General features: G+C 49.5%; 1 protein-coding gene across 1 annotated transcript in view; it reads right to left on the bottom strand.

The window, feature by feature from the left end:
• MED13L (mediator complex subunit 13L) overlaps positions 1-17217 on the bottom strand; it is a 176667-nt gene that overhangs the window by 17054 nt on the left and 142396 nt on the right. The window contains exons 14-21 of the mRNA XM_039382852.1: positions 16935-17034; positions 13237-13457; positions 10387-10592; positions 6228-7174; positions 5373-5552; positions 3622-3845; positions 2469-2661; positions 1137-1563 (exon numbers count right to left, since the gene is read on the bottom strand). Coding sequence (XP_039238786.1) covers positions 1137-1563; positions 2469-2661; positions 3622-3845; positions 5373-5552; positions 6228-7174; positions 10387-10592; positions 13237-13457; positions 16935-17034 — 2498 coding nt within the window. The remainder of the gene's footprint in view (positions 1-1136; positions 1564-2468; positions 2662-3621; positions 3846-5372; positions 5553-6227; positions 7175-10386; positions 10593-13236; positions 13458-16934; positions 17035-17217) is intronic.

Genomic DNA, 17217 nt, shown 5'->3' on the forward strand with positions numbered 1-17217 from the left:
ATACACAGAGTCTAACATAATCTCATTTAATGCAATCAGAACAGATTATGTCTGAAGATTATGGAAGAGCTGACTGCTATTAGCTCTGTGAGTTTTCATGTAGGTGCTTGCCTGGGTTTTGGTGCAGTTTGGGGTTTGCTTTTGGGCGAGGTGGAGGGAGGAATCGAGCACAACAAAGCAATATTCATGGAGCCTGAAGTCCTGTTCAGGCACAGGGAAGGTTCCAGTGGTAATGGAAGGAGCAACTGAACATTTTTTACTTGGTAAAATGCTCCTCCAACCCCAACCATGAGCAGGAGACTCAACATCTGCAAGTGATCAAAGCAGCTCAGACTTTGTCAGAAGCTGCTGCAGCTGCTCAGAGGGTGTTTTGCAGGGATCAGTGAACAGATGTCTCAAGGACAACCCACACTAGAACAGGATGTGGGCTTTTCCCTCAACACACAGGAACTCCACAACACACACCGTGACTATTAGCAATATGCATTATTATGAGAGTAATGAAAAACATGTTCCCTCAGGAAGTTACTTACACACAATGTCAAAAAACCTTTCCCTAATTTTTATGTTTTATGGGTGGCTGTTCATAGTGAAGTCTTTAAAGGAGTTCTGCTGCTGAAATTTATTTTAAAGTAACAGGACTCCAACCCTGTTTCCTGACCTCACAGTGTACCTGCCTGAAAAACAACACCTGCAATGCAAGAAAATTAGGAAAAAAAAAGTAATCTGTGGCTTGCACTTTGCATCTGTCAACATTACAGGTGTGATGGAGCAAGAGGCATCCAAGCTCCATGGGATATCCTGCAGTGCCTGACACGGTTTGGCACAGCACCTGAGAACCCCTCTGTGCTGGTGGTGCTGCAAAGACAGGCCAGGTGGGGAATCCTAGGGATCCAACACCCACATCCATGCAGCTGAACCAGGCTTTGACTGTTGTAACAGAAACAGGGGAGGGTTGTTTTTCCAACTCCCCTTTATCAGGGACTGCTACAAACCACCCAGAATGGGCCCTGCTCCACTCCCACCTGCCAGAGGGGCCTCCCCTTTCCATGGGACTTAAAGGTTGTGAGCTCTGGGAAAGGATGGAAAGGACAGTGGGTGGAACGAGGAGCACTGTGAGCACTTGAGCCACTTACCCTTCCTGCCCCTCCTGCTGCTGCTGGGGCAGGCTCTGCCCCTGCTCCGTGTCGGCCGCGGGGACACTGCCCTGGGATCGCTCTGCCGTGCCCGCCCCGGCACCGCCCTGCCCGGGGCCGGCATTCCCGCTGAACCCGGGCGTGGAGGAGCTGCCCGGCATCGGGGCAGTGCTGGGGGTGGCAGAGGACGCTGACAGCGGCACGGAGGAGCCAGAGGAGGAGGTGCTCCCGGCGGGAAGGCTGGTGGTGCCGGCGCTGGGCGTGGAGCTGAAGGAGCTGCCCGTGGCCCCGGAGAGACAGGAGGGGTTGGAGGGAGCGGGTCCGGCGTTCCCGGGAGCTGCCTGGGCCTGGCTGGCTGGGGCAGGGGTCGGGTACTTGGGGGGCAGCAGCAGGCTGCTGTCCAGCTGCAGGGTGGCTAAGTAAGGTGCTGGAAGGGAAGGGAAGAGGAGAGGGGGTTAGTGACAGTCCCATCAGAGGAACCTGCAGCAACCAGCAGGTCAGAAAATGCTTTCTGTGCTATCAGAATATTCTAAGAATATACAAATGCCAATGGATTTCCACTGTAAATGTTTGCTTTGGAATCCGCTCTTCAGAGCTTCAGTTCTGACTGATATGAATCAAATGTCTTAAAAACAGGGCTGACTTTGCAGAGCTCTGTGACTCTGTGATTGACACATCCCGATCTCTGCCCAGCCCGGGTTGCAATAACAGTGTTACACAGTGCTCAGCTCTGCAGTCTAGGACAGGTTATCTCTGTCAGGCTGAAAGCCTGGAAGTCCTTTTTGTCTGAGGCAAACAATGGCAAACTTTATTATCGTTATTTCTGCCCCTCAGTATGAGAAAAAGAGAGATCGCAGTGATTATTTACAAGTAATAAATGAAAATTTCTTATTTATTTACTCTCAGAGGTGGTAAATCACCAGGGGGGAAGGTTCCAATGCTGCCCTGCCAGATGCCTCAAGGGCTTGGAGCAACCTGGGATAGTGGAAGGTGGCCCTGTCCATGGCAGGGAGTGGAACGAGAGGAGCTTTAAGGTTCCTTCCAACCCAAACCACTCCATCATTCTGTGATCTTTATGATATACAAACACCTTATACCAAACTGACTGCTTTAAAGAGGTAAGAAATGGCTTTTGAATCTCTGACATGATCCCCAGGGTGATAAACAACAACAAGAAGGAGGCAAATTTAACACGGAAGGATTAGGAAATTAAGATAATAGCTTTTTAATTTTTAATTAGATGTTAATCTGTGCCTGAAGAACACCCCCCCCCTCATTTCCACCTCCTGCAAACCCCTCCCAGCCCCCCGAGCAGCCGTGGCCGGGACTCACCGAGGTGATGGCGGCAGACCTGGGCGTAGAGTTTGAGCCTGGAATGATTGTCCCCGTCCTCGGAGCCCCAGGGCTGGGTGAGCCACTCCGTGCCCAGCTCCTCGGGCAGCGTGGGGGCCGCGCTCCTGCCCACCCGCAGGATCCCGTCACGCAGCACTTTGCAGATGGGCTTGTGCTGGCCCAGCCTGCACATCTGGGGAGGGAGAAGAAATGCTCGTGGGGAGATGCCAGGCACCTGGTTGGAGCCTAAACCCTTCGTCCCCAGCACACGCCTCAACAAATGGATCTTAAAAAAAAGGCTGTGTTTGACTGTGGATTGAACTGCAGTCACAGCAGAGCTGAAAGAAGGGCAAAGGGGGGCAGCGAGGCTGGGAAGGGGCCGGAGCAGCAGGAGCAGCTGAGGGAGCTGGGGGGGCTCAGCTTGGAGCAAAGGAGGCTCAGGGGGGACCTTCTGGCTCTGCAACCCCCTGACAGGAGGGGGGAGCCGGGGGGGGTCGGGCTCTGCTCCCAGGAACCAGCAGCAGGACAAGAGGGCACAGCCTTGAGCTCTGCCAGGGCAGGTTTAGGTTGGACATTGGGAAGAAGCTCTTCCCAGAGAGTGTGATCAGACACTGGAATGGGCTGCCCAGGGGGTGGAGCCACAGTCCCTGGGGGTGTTTAGGGACACACTGGATGTGGCATCAGTGCCATGGGCTGGGTGACACGGTGGGGTTGGGTCACAGGTCGGACTCGATGATCTCAGAGGGCTTTTCCAAACTGGTTGATCCTGTAAGGAATCAGGTACTGGGGATTACAGCACCTGCACGCTAAAACAATGAATGGCTTTATGTCCAGCTTAGCAGTTATGAGAAAGCAGCTCCTGAGTCTGCCCCTTGCTCTTTAGCCTTGGTTGGGCCATGGCTGAGAGGCTGCAGCTGCACTAAAGCCACTGCCACATCCTCTGTGTGCTGCAAAGAGCAGGTGGCAACACACACCCCAACCCACCCAGAGAATCACAGAGTAACTCAGTGCTGCTGGAGAGCCCTCGAAAGGAGAGAAAACCCTCCTTCAAACAGTTGTTACTTTAACAAACACGGATTTCTCCCGGTGACCATGCACTGGGGCAGAAGTGACACTTGGGAAGCAATAACTCAGCGTGGTTCCCGTTTCCAACCTCGTATACAGCGCTCAAGTCCCTGAAGAAAGTTTTGGCTCCGTCGAGCAAGGCCTCGTTTTCCGGACACACCACGATGTAGGCGACGTCCCGATGGCCCCCGTATGGGTCCAGCAAGAGCCTCTCCCAGAAGGGCAAGGAGAAGGGAGAGATTGTCAGGAAGTCCTTGTCATAGCCCACGAGTAACGTCGGGATCGGGAGAGGCTCCGGGGATTCCTCAGAGCCTTCCAAGGGAAAATAAAGAGAGAAGAAATGTTAAAATAACTGGGAATCGCTAATCCCTTGCCATGATGAGTCTCCTGCAAGTCTGATCATCGAGTGGAAATGTGTGTCAAGGGTGTGCCATCCCTATAAACCATGTTCTCACACGGCCCTTCTTGGAAAAAAATATTCCACAAAGGAAAAGAGATTTATCTGTCCTTGAGAAATGTCACAGAATCAAAGTTCAGTCGTCAAAACTGGAGGGAGCTGATCCAAGCACCACTCTGACTTCCCTGGAAAGCTGCAATAAAACATCTCCCAGTGTACTCTGAATACAGGTACTGCCCTTCCCGAGGCTTCATGTCCTGGTTTTCCTTTGTCACATCCACAACCACAGCTCAGGAGTTCCTGTTCTGTCACAAGTAATAACAGGAAAACACAAAATCTGATCTTACAGTTCTTCACCCACCTCCACCTGGTTGTGCAAAATTACTAAAGCTCAGGCTCATTTACTCCCAGGTACATAATACCACACAAAGTTATCACAGTTCCATAAATTGCCTCCCACCCCTCTCCACAGGATGTGCTCTGAGCACTTGTTGTCCCCATGGAGAGGATTATTATCCAGGGTAACAGGGTGACTCCCAGACACCGAGCTCAGGGGAAGATATATTGCTGAAAATGTCAAGCAAAAATATACCCAGTAGTTTCTGCAGACTGTAATTCAACTTTATTAAAAAGTTCAGTAAAATTCACTGACTCTCCATCAAAGGCTCTGCTCTGTACTCTGTGGGAATTTTGGTTTTATTCTCTGGTAACAATTGGCAAATCCTAACTCTTAAAGTCACAAATTATTAGAAGTACTCCAGCACAACAGCTTTAGTCAGTGAGTCACCCCCAGTTGTCCCAGCCCCAAGGAAAGCACCAACGTATCAAATACCAACAGAGAGGAAATGAAGCTGTAGTGAAAAAACTAACCAAGGCTGCATTGGTTGAGCCTGAAATAAGAAATACAGGTTTAAATGTCAGTCATTATTCTGCAAAGGTGCACATGGCAAAATCTGGTTTGTAATTTGGATTTCCCAGAGGTGTCACAGACAGATAATTAAAACAAAACTTCTTATTAAGACTGTGGGAAGCCTTAGAACAAGGAAACCCCTGTGTGGAGAAAGCACCCCCGAGTTTTGTGGACTTGCACAGCTCACACAGCCCCGTTGGGCTGTGGCTGATTTTAGCAGCCCCCTCTGCTCACGTTGTGCCTGCACCAGTTGCTTCAGTCTGAGCCCAACCCCACACTCAGATGGGGGCTGAGCCTCACTCACCCCTTGTGCCCTCTGTAAATGTCCCTCAGCCTGGAAGGGTAAAGCCTCCACCACGCTGTTCGAGATGTGCTTCAAATGCCTTTCAGGGCCCTACAAAGCCACGTGAAGAGCCCCCCACGATCCCAAGCTGTATGAAGAGCCCCCTCCCAACACATTTCCAGAAAAAAGAACCCACTTCCAAGAAACTCTGCTTTCATTCCAACTTGGCCTGGCCCACAGTGTACCTACCGTAGGTTCCCCGTCCTGCCATCTTATGGAATTGCTGCCAGGTGAGTGGTCCCTGCACGTGCTGGATGTTCTCCCAGGTCCTTCCCGTTCTCTTCTTCTGGATGGCATCCTGGAGGAAGGGCTGGAGCGAGAGCAGCATGCGCACCACGTCCTGGGAGGAGAGCATGCTGATGTCCAGCACTGCAAGGACAAGGAGCACCATCACTTCAGGGAGGGACACCAACAATCCTTCAGAGGGGACAGCATTTTCTGTGCATTGTGCCTTCCTACTGCTCTGCACGCTGCCCGTGGAATTTGGGCAGCTCTAATAACCTAAGGGCATTTAACGTGGGGCTTTCTGAAACCACGGCTGCAGTGAAGCTGTCACCACAGCCTTTGCACACCTTTCAGTGCTACAGTTGCCAGGCTCAGCTCACAAGATGTCAGAGCATCTTTAAACAGGCAATATTTAATTATGAAATAATTATTTTTCCCTCGACACTTTTTCCCCCTAACTCTCGTGTACAGAGCAGTTCTCTTCTGCTGACTGCTTTTACCCTACTCCAAAAAATGAGGGGCCATAATCCTGCCTTCCCCCGAATACCTGGATTTGTTTTGCCTCTCTGCTTCACATTTGTGAACTTCCACACAGACTCTGTCACAATTTAGGCCACAAAGTCTGAGGACAACGGGACTATTGGTACTTGAGATGTAACCAGATTATTGGTACTTCAGATATCATTTATAAAGCTTGCAGAACTCTCCTTTATTTCTAGCTTTTTCTCAGGCCTGTCACTTCCCACATAAAGGTTAAGCGGGTCACGACTGCCGAGATCCAAACGAATTCCAGGGCCAAAGGGTGGGTTGTGCCCCTACCGTTGCTGTGAGGCCAGGAATGGACGGTGGCACTTCGTACGAGGGCCTCGTCCACCTTGCCCCCCGTGGGGTTGTCCACGTACTGCCGGCCCTGCTCCAGGGCGTTGAAACACTCCACCCAGGAGTCGTTGCTGTCGGCCTGCAGCCGGTCGTAGCTCCAGCTCGTGCAGGGCAGCGCCTGCCGGTTGTTGGAGGACATATAATCCAGGCAGCTCAGCGACGTGAAGGGCTGCGTGTGCTGGTTCTGCAGGAGCAGCAGGAGGCTCATGGGGGGCTCCTGGCTCCTCCTGGCTCCCTCTCCCATCTGCGACATCAGGCCGCTCTGACAGACCATCAGCCTCCGCTCCGCGGCCTGGCCGATGTCCGAGGTCTTGCCGAAGATGTCGAGCTCGTCCTCGATGAAGAGCCCGGAGTTGTAGCCCAGCTTGCGGTTGATGATGGCGCTGAAGCCGCAGGTGCAGCGGTACTGGTCCTCGTTGGACGAGTCCGGGATGTAGAGCCCCACGTCGGCGCCCTTGATGTTCATGTTGCAGGCGCAGACGCAGCAGCTGTCGAAGTTCCTGTCCTTGAAGATGTTGAGCACGGAGTCGGAGAGGATGAGGGTGACGTACAGGCTGTGGGCCTCGGGGATGGGCTGCACCGTGCCCGGCTCCACCGAGTTGAGCGGCCGCGTGGTGGAGGGGGTGGAGGCGGGGGAGCCCTGGTCGGTGCTGTCGTACTTGACGGAGCCCTGGCCGCTGGCGGTGCCCCCGCCCCGGGGCGTGCGGGGCGTGCGGGGCGTGCGCGGGGTGGGCACGGAGAAGCGGGGGGTGGCGGGGGACGGCAGCACCCCCGCCCCGCTGTTGCTGGCGGGGGCCGCGCTGTTGAGGGTCACCGGGGTGCTCATCTGGGGGGTGCTCATCTGCAGGTAGTCCTGGTCCGCCAGGCTCCCCACGCTAGGCACGTTGCTGCAAGGAACACACGGGAACAGGGTCACATCCCGTCACACACTGGGAAACAGGGCACATCCCATCACACACTGGGAAACAGGGCACATCCCATCACACACTGGGAAACAGGGCACATCCCATCACACACTGGGAAACAGGAACATCCCATCACACACTGGGAAACAGGGTCACATCCCATCACACACTGGGAAACGGGCACATCCCATCACACACTGGGAAACAGGAACATCCCATCACAGACTGGAAACAGGGTCACATCCCGTCACACACTGGGAAACAGGAACATCCCATCACAGACTGGGAAACGGGAACATCCCATCACAGACTGGGAAACGGGAACATCCCATCACACACTGGGAAACAGGAACATCCCGTCACACACTGGGAAACAGGGAACATCCCATCACAGACTGGGAAACAGGGAACATCCCATCACACACTGGGAAACAGGAACATCCCATCACACACTGGGAAACAGGGAACATCCCATCACAGACTGGGAAACGGGAACATCCTGTCACACACTGGGAAACAGGAACATCCCATCACACACTGGGAAACAGGAACATCCCATCACAGACTGGAAACAGGGAACATCCCATCACACACTGGGAAACGGGAACATCCCATCACACACTGGGAAACGGGAACATCCCATCACACACTGGGAAACAGGGACATCCCATCACAGACTGGGAAACAGGGACATCCCATCACAGACTGGGAAACAGGGAACATCCCGTCACGACTGGGAAACAGGGAACATCCCATCACAGACTGGGAAACGGGAACATCCCATCACAGACTGGGAAACAGGAACATCCCATCACACACTGGGAAACGGGAACATCCCATCACACACTGGGAAACGGGCACATCCCATCACAGACTGGAAAACAGGGAACATCCCATCACACACTGGGAAACGGGCACATCCCATCACACACTGGGAAACAGGGGCACATCCCATCACCAAATGGTCAGTTGTGGAGACTGATTTGGCCAAAACCCACTTTTAAACACAAGGAGATGGTGAAAACTGAAAGGACTCGTTGAAAAGTAGTAAAGAACACTCTGCCCACCACCTTGACTCCTGTCTCTCAACACAACTTGTAATTCTCACCACGAACACCACTCTTTCCTATTATTATGATAACAGGTATCATCTCAGGTACTTCACCCTCTCAAAGATTATTCCCATGGCCTAAAACTCAAATGCTCTTGAGAACAATCTCTAGATAAAATATCAAGTTAAGATTTAGATTGTTTGTAAATCTTTTAGGGAAAAGAGAAAGAACTGTAGTTGTTATTTTAAACATTATTATCCGTGAAGAGATACACAGATGAGTGGAAATGAAGAGAGTATTTCAGAGGCATCCAAATGTTACTCTGTTTTAAAAATCACCCCTTTAAATAGCTGCCACAAGCCCTGCTGTGGTGCTGATACAGGACACCACTCCCAGTGACACACAGCTGGTACCAGCATGTCCCAGGCTATAAATTCAAACCCTCCTTTGGGATTACACAGCCCACAGCCCAAAGGGACACCTTCCATTACAAACTCTTAGTCCTGTAAAGCTCAGAGTTGTATCTCTGGATCATCTCCATTCCTGGCTGGCTTTTATTACCCTGTTTTGTTCTTTTCTGCCAAATTCAAGCGACCACAGAACAGTTGGTACATTCCCATGGGATCCCTCCTCCACTGCAATGACTCCTATCAAGACACAGGTGATATGGGGCCAAACAAAGACATCCTGACTCTTCCCTTTCCAGGTCACCACTAAGCTGCTCACTCCTCTTGCCATGTGTTCATGCCATATCAGGGCAAGGAAAGTGTGTGAGGACTCTGTGAGTCCCCGGATGAAGAAGGGGAAACAGGATTTCTCCGTGTTTGTCTGCTCTCACAGTGTATTACTGAACAGGACCATCATTTGAATGCTCACATATCATTAAGGACTTGAAAAGGAAAACAGTGAGGACCTTATTCCTTACAATCATTTTATTACCTTGAGCTGATGTGAGTCCAACTCAAAGCAGGAAAGGGAAAAATAATGAACCAGGGTTGAAGGAGCTGTGGAGCTGAAGCACAGAATGCCTCAGACTAATAAGAAAAGGTGACCTAGAAACCTTGATTGGCAATCACCACTCTGTGGGAAGCCTGCAGTAATAATCCTCACTCTAATTGGATTAGATTGAAAATGAAAGGGGTTTTTTCCCCAACAAATACCTGAAATTAATAACCAGCTCAGGCCCGGTGCATCAGTTACTATTATGAACAAACTTGAGAATTAAATTGCTCCCCAGGCACTGTATCAAGGGTTTACAATTTCTTCTTTGCAATTCTTTTGAGAGCACTGAAGGATCCTTTGGGGCTGGAAAAGGACTGATTTAAAGGATTTACAGACTGATTTAAAGATACAGACTACTTCTTCCAGAAATGAAGCAGTGCAGCAGGAGACCTTTGTACTATTATTCTCCCTTTTAAGGGGTTTTATTAATTTAATGGTGCAAATTCTTGCTTAGCTTTCAAAACCTCCAGCAATGAATTTCCTCCATAAACACTGCTCATTTCTGAGAACTGAGTGAGGAATACAACCCTTGAAAATTAATGTCAGTGTTTCCTTACAGGTCACACCACTCTTGTACTTGGCATCTCTTCTTTTGGTATCAAAGAGGGCAGGACAGCACAGGACAGGGGACAGACCTGTCCCAGGTCACCCACTCAGGGAACACACAGGAGCTCAAAAGAGGAGCTCTCACAGCTCTTCTCAGCATCTTCAGAGCCCTCAGGAGGCAAACTGGACTCACCAGGGGCAGAGATCATCTGCCTGGAGCTCAAATTGACACACAAGTACCGACCAGAGGGCAGCCTGACTGGGCTGGAGGTGGGAAGGGACAAACATGGAAGGCTCAGTGCAGTCATTTTGTTCCCTAACACTTCTGGTTTATGCTAAATCCCAGTATTTTCCTGTATCAGAGACTGCAGTTAATTCAGGCCCTGCATGTCCCTGTTCTTTAGAAGCACTAAGGGTGCAGTGGACACTGCCACACCCCTGACTGCCAAAGGCTGGGTTTAAACCACACCTTCCTGAGATCAGAACTGTGCTGATCTCAGACAACAACAAATCTAAAAGGTTTCAGTTACTTTTGCAGGTGAAAGCTCTGTTAACACAGACAATGAGACATTTTTAGGCAGGGGCTGCACTCACTTGTAGCCGTCTCTGATGAAAGTGGCTGCGGGCGGCAGAGGGAGCTGCTCGATTTTGGGAGGAACAGCCCACGAAGGCCTGAAGATGCAGGTGTCTGGGATCTTCAGGGGTAGGAGGCACTGGCTGGGCAGGATCTTCAGTGGAGCAAACAGGGAGGAGCCCACGAAAGGTTGAAATGATGGAACTTTGTGCACGTACGAGAAGTCCTGAAACGCCAAAGCGACATCGGTTACAACCACACGGTCAGGGTGGTCTTCAGATGTTTAAACTGAAACCCTTGCACTGTTTCAACCCTCTACAATTGCTTTTTCCCCCCTCAAATTAAGGATATTTATTCATTGCACAAAACATTCAAGAGCAGCTCCTTCAAGGAAGCTCAGCTGAGGCTCCCTGTTATCCCGGGATGCTGCACAGCCTCATGGCAGGAGGTTCACGACTCCAGGAGGCTCATTTAAGACAAGCTCTGTCTGAAACACTGTGAAATTTTCACACTACCTGACTTTAAGCACCTAATTTAGGCACTTGAAAGATTGATCTTTGCATGACTTCTGTCCTGACAATGAGTCACAGTGTGAAGAAACCTGAGGTGCCTTGAGGCAGCCTCTGAATAACCCCACAATGGGGATTCATAGGATTTTAGTAAGAACAGTGGACACTTCACACATGCCGATTATTAAATCTAAATAGGGTATTAAATACAAATATCTAAGCAATCTAGCAAGTATAAGATTAACTATAAGTGAAGTTCAGTCAAGCTGGGCTTTCATTGACTACCACTTTTGCTTGCAGAGAACAATGACAAGAACCTCAGCCAGCGTTTCCAGAGCTATTCCAAGCCTCTTTCAGAACAGAACTAGTCCTTTTGAGGCACTACTGCAAAGTAAAAATCAGTACTAAAACAGCAACAGCATTTAACATCTCCTTATTTCTTTGCATTTTTCCCTTGCACCTTGTCAAGCACTGAGAGATGAGGAATGTGTGGATTTTATCTCCAGCTGCTGAATATTCAGCACAAGGAATCTACTGCCATGTTCTCAACATGACCAGCAATGGGTTTAGTGCCTGTTTGCCCCACTGGTGGGTATGAGCAGGGGTGACACACTCAAAAGCAAGTCAGCTGTGCACTGGGAAATGTTCTCAGGCAGAATTAAAAGGTGTATTTTAATAGTCCTACAATGGTGGTGAGGGAGATTAAAATATCTTCAGTATCAATGATGCCCTACAATCTGCTCCCACTCAAAACCTTCCAGCTCAACGAATTCCAGTACAGGTTTCCTCTGCAGGCCCAAGTTATCCTGTTCTCAAGCAAATAGTTCACTGCACGAGCAGAGGAGAAAAACCAGCAAGGTCTGTGGCAAAGCCTCACAAACCTTACAAAAATCTTATTTCAAACTTCTCTAAAGGTACAGAAACACGGACATGGTGACAGCCCAGCTGTCCTGCAGCACAGCCAGGAGGAGGTGCCTTTGCTCCATGTGCCTCCAAAACCCAAAAGCTCTTAGGGAAGAAGTCCCCCTGTGGTTTGCCAGCCCTTCCCTTGCAGTCTGAGGGATTCTATCCCTGCCAGGCAGGAAGATGTACCAATTCCCAGCTGACTACATCATTTATCCTAACCAAAGGGACCTACCAGGATTCTCACATCAACACACACCCAACTTCTTGCCCATACAACTGCAAGTGCATCCCTGTCCCAGCAATGCAGAACCCTTAAAACTCAGCCTTCAGTTAATTCCAGCATTCCCAGGAGCACAAAAGACAGGGGAGGAGGTGTTCTGGGGAGAGCCCATTCCAGAGAAGGAATGGGCTGTGGCAGATGAGGGACAGGGTGGGCCTGAAGGAGAAGAATTAGGCTATAAAATCAAGGCTTGGGGACACCAGGAAGTCAGAGTTTTACAGTGGGCATCTCCCTTTTATTCCCTGTGTCCAAAGGAACAAGGGGATGTGCATCTCTACACAAAATGTGCATTTTTGGATGAAAAACCCCTCAGGCTCTGTGCATGGAAATATGGCAACGACACCTTCTGACCCCAGAGACAAAAACTGCCCCTAGAGTTCAGGAATGCAGGACACACACAGCCTGAATGGTTTTATCCTCCTCCTCCCCTCTGAGGGAACAACGACACACAATCCATGCACACCCAGTGCTGATGCTGAGGCCCTTCGTGGGGTGCTGTGGAGCACATCTGGGAGGGCACATCTGGGAGGGGAGAACCAGCGGAGTCCCCGCTCCCAAACAGCCCTTTACTCAGAGAGGAGGAACTGTGTGACATCCCCTGACCTGTGTCACACAGAAAGCCAGGTAACAATGGTCCCACCTGGCCTTAAAACTTGGGAAGTAACATCAGCTGAAGAAGAAGCACAGCAAGTTCAACTCCTGGGCTTTCTCAGAGAGTTTCATCCCTGACCAAGAAAGGAACATTTCAGAGGGAAAAGGGCACCACTTTACCCCAGCTGGGTCCCCAGCAGGGAGGGTGAGAGGGCAAAGGTGCTACAGAGAAATTACTGAGGAGACACATCCTTTAACAGCCACTGAGGCACAGGGGTGGTGGGTTTTTTCATACATGTACATTCTTTCTGTTGGGCTCATTTCACAGACAATACTGTTTGTTTCCTGAGCACGCCCCAAAACATCACAGACATAAAATCACCACAAGAAAAATGCCCAGAGTTAAATCAGGGACATGATTAAAAAGCTCTTTTACTAGAGAAGAATTTTCCCCCCCCCATTACAGACTTTATATGGGTCCAGTTCACATTTTCAGTGGGCTGCACACACTGCATGTGACTTGCTTCTAGAAATCAAAGCATCAGAGATGAGCTTATAAAAATACCACAGTTTTGGTGTGTTACCTTGATTTCTTCAGGTTTGGGGCTACCTAACCCATCTTCCACCTCCATTTTGAACTCAGCAAGCTGTGTTGGGACCATGCTGACCATAGGACTCTCCATCATGCCCAGGGTGGTCACAGTCTCTGAGCTTATTCCGTCTTTGTAACTCATCACTGGGGAGAAGGCAGGGTGCTGTTCTAAAGAAGGTGGTGTTGGGAACATCCTTTGGAGATCTGCCACAGCTAAAGACGATGGAATAACACACTGTTAGTTATTAAATTACCAATTCCCAAGGAAATGCAATAAAACAAAATAGACCAACCCAATGATTGGTCTTATTCCATCAGTTAAAACCCAGCAAAGGTTCTACAGACATATGGAGTTCTGAGAGCAGCATAAACCTAGATAAAAGGTCAACTCCTAGGGAAAAATTCCAGCAATTCCTGGGGATATTTTGCCAGTTTGTTGTGCAGCAGAAAGAATGAACTGGTAGACACACAAATTCCATGTACAGTTTGGCAGCAATAAATTAATACCTCAGAACAGAAGAGCTGAACTGACATTAATGCAAAGTTCACCCAGCAGCTGTTTCTAAGGAGTCACAGAGTGGCTTCTTCCCTTTCCCAGGGCTGACAGCAGCCCTAAATCAGGAGGCCTTTGGGATTTGGGTGCACTGAGCTGCATTTCTCCTCTCCTACACTCACTGCAGCCTCATTTGGTCCATGGCAGCACAACCCCTGTCGCTGCACAAACATGGGCAGTTTTGCTGAAGAACCAGACTCCAAAGTGCCAAGTGTCAGAGGAAACCACAAAATTATCATTTTGTACCACAGGACACTAAGTCAGGAAAATCCCTCAATTACTTCTCAGGAAATGAGAGCAATGGACTCATCCACTGCCCGTTTTTCTCTTTAAGCAAAACAACCAACCCCAGTAGAAATGCTCAGTACAGGGTAATGCAACCGAAGACAAATCACAGCAAAGACTTTTATGTTCTCCCCAGCTCCATTCTCCATTTCCTTCCACATTTATTCTGTGTGAAATTCAGAGTAAATGCTGTATTCTCCTGACTGGAATTAGGGCAGATCCCCTCTGGACAGAACCATCCCTCTGGTGAACCACTGAGATCAGGGAAGGGTGAATTCCCACAGGTATCCCTTCTGGAACATCTCTTCTGACAGACTAAATCCCAATCCCACTTCCACACCCAAGCTGACAGGATATTCTTGTATTCAACAACATTTGCAGCCTAAAGATTATGGAAAATTCCTAAATCAATAGAGGGATTTCTGACTGGTAAACACTGTGTTGTGGAAACCCAAACTGTACTCAAAAACTAACTGAAAAGGGCAGAAATAAGTGATAGGATTAGAATTATTTATAATGTGTATGAACATGTGTAGGAATTCCTGCAGTAACAGCACATTCTGTAGGGTGCTGCAGCCCCAGGATGTGTCTCCACTCTGCCCCAACAGAGCCAAACCTGCTTTTGATGCTTTTGTGCCCAGAGGTGACACAGTCAGGCTGTTTGAGAGCAACAACTCAAACAGGTGAGGTCCCCTCAAAATGGACTTCTTTTGGTCTCAGCTGTCAAAGCTGAACCCAAAGTCCTTCACAGCCTGGAGCAGCAGAGTAAATAATGGGCTGTGAATTATTCCCATTCAGCCCTTTTTCTTTTATTTCCCCACTTTCTCAGTCTTTGAATTCCCAAGGCCTTATTCTTGTCCTGATCCAGGATAAAACGCTGAAAACGGGTTCAGTAGAATGGAAAAAGCTCTTTTCCACCCAGTGCCAGTAAGGAATATAATCTTCAGGATGGCAGCTGGATTGCCTACCTCTGTTTTTTAACAGGTATGTTTTAGGCATTGCAGAGGGACAGGAAGGAAGGGTGAAATGAAAGGTGGGCAGCAGGAATTTATGATGCTGGACAAGGCCTTTCAGCTCCCCACAGACACTGTTGTGCCTCCACTGCTGGTGTCAGGGCCACAGCTACAAACCACCAGTGCAGTGTAATTCTGACTTCCCTCACACAGCTCCTCACTGCATCATTTTCTCACCTCCAGCTCCATCCACTTAGCACAACTCTGCAGTGCAGATTCATAAAAAAGTTTAATTACAAAAAGTCCCCCAACCCTACAGCAACAGGCAGCTCTCATCGCTCATTTTCATGTGTGTCATGCTTGAAAAAGCTTTGCATATTTTAAAAAGCTATGGATCAACTAAACCTGTCAAAATCCAATCTCTGTATACTTCAGACTTCTACATTTGAGTAAATCAGCACAGCTTTTATGGGTCCATAAAACTCTGACTCATCTCCCTCAGACTGATTTTTTTCTTCACCTCAATTTGTTCTCATTACCAGCTGAAGTTAATGAGAAGGCATTAAAGAATGATTTGCAGAGAGATTGGATTTCTGCTTGTAGCAGCCACAAAAATCAAACCTTCTTCCTCCTCACCACTAAGTAATTTGTAATTTGTAATTCGATTCGTTAGTGTTACATTGAAAATTCTCACCTTCCTCCTCTCACACAGACACATTTCTCTTTCATCTCAAGAAAAGTCCATCTAAATCAATACAATCATAGAATTGTTTTGGTTGGAAAAGACCTCTAAGATCATCCAACTGTTCCCCAGCACTGCCAAGGCCACCACTGACCCGTATCCCCAAGAGCCACGTTCACATGGATTTTTAAATCCCCCCAGGGATGGGGACTCCACCCCTGTCCTGGGCAGCTGTGCCAGGGCTGGGCAGCCCTTTCAGTGAGGAAATGTTCCCTAATATCCAACCTAAACCTCCCCTGGTACAGCTTGAGGCTGTGTCCCCTCTTCCAGTCACTCCTCACCTGGGAGAAGAGCCCGACCCCAGCTCACTCCACCCTCAGAGTAACAGTTCTCATTCCCAGTCGTTGTTGGCACAGTGCTTACAAAAAAGCCCTGTTGTTCTGATCTGCATTTCATACAATCTCAGCATACCAAATGTAAAGTCTAAGCTCCCTGCACTGCCATAGCCTGCCCTGTCCATGTGCTGTGCCTGCATCCCTCCCACAGCTCTCTGCAAAGGTCTCCAACGTGCCTCCAGCCAGAACTTCGTCCTGTGATTTTCATTGTGCACTTCCAGATTAAACCCTGAAGGCGATTTTAGTTTTAATTTGTCGAATGCTCAGTGCAATTTTCTTCCAGAGACAGGTTGCACCATAATGGCCACTTGGTAAGTCACAAGTTTATATTCTTTGATTTTGTTAATCACAGAATATGCTGAGTTGGAAGGGACACACAGGAATCATCCAGTCCAGCTCCTGGCCCTGCCCAGGACACCCCAACAATCCCATCCTGTCCCTCAGAGTGTTGTCCAAACGCTCCTTGAACTAGAAGAAGGATTTATACATAAAGAGGGATATGGAAATGGTGCAAGTGCCCAAAATTAAACACTGAGCTGAGAACAGAGGGGCTGGCTTCCAAAAGGAGACTTGTGACAAACCCCTCCCATCCTTCCAGTCCCAGACAATAGAAAAGATCTCAGATCTCAGCAGGGACATTGAGAATCCGTGTCTGTGTCACCCTGTGCTCATTAACACCCGTTTAGTTTCCAATACCGCTAATTACAGCAGGAAGCACACCCCAAGGGCCATGCCAGGGGGGTGAGGGGCTGTGGAGGGCACACAGAGCTCGGGGAGGGGCTGTGGAGGGCACGCAGAGCTCGGGGAGGGGCTGGTACTCACTGGGGGGGTACGGAACCGCCGTCCTGCCGTCCTTGCCCACCGGCCGCTCCTCGGACCCCGCCGGCGGCAGCTTGGAGGAGCGAAGGGCTGGGGACACGGCCTGGGAGCAGGGAAAGCACACCATCAAACACCCACACTGCCAAATCCACAGAGTGTCAGACATCCTGAAACCTCCCCAAACACCACTGCACGGGACAGAAAACAGGTGCTTCTTTTTTACTTTCGCAGCAGCCTCAAAAAAATCGAACCTTCTTCCTCCTCACCGCTAATTAATTTGTAATTT

Source organism: Pipra filicauda, unplaced genomic scaffold (assembly GCF_003945595.2).
Source record: "Pipra filicauda isolate LSUMZ 115617 unplaced genomic scaffold, ASM394559v2 scaffold286_size1242794_pilon, whole genome shotgun sequence".
Taxonomy (NCBI): Eukaryota; Metazoa; Chordata; class Aves; order Passeriformes; family Pipridae; genus Pipra; species Pipra filicauda.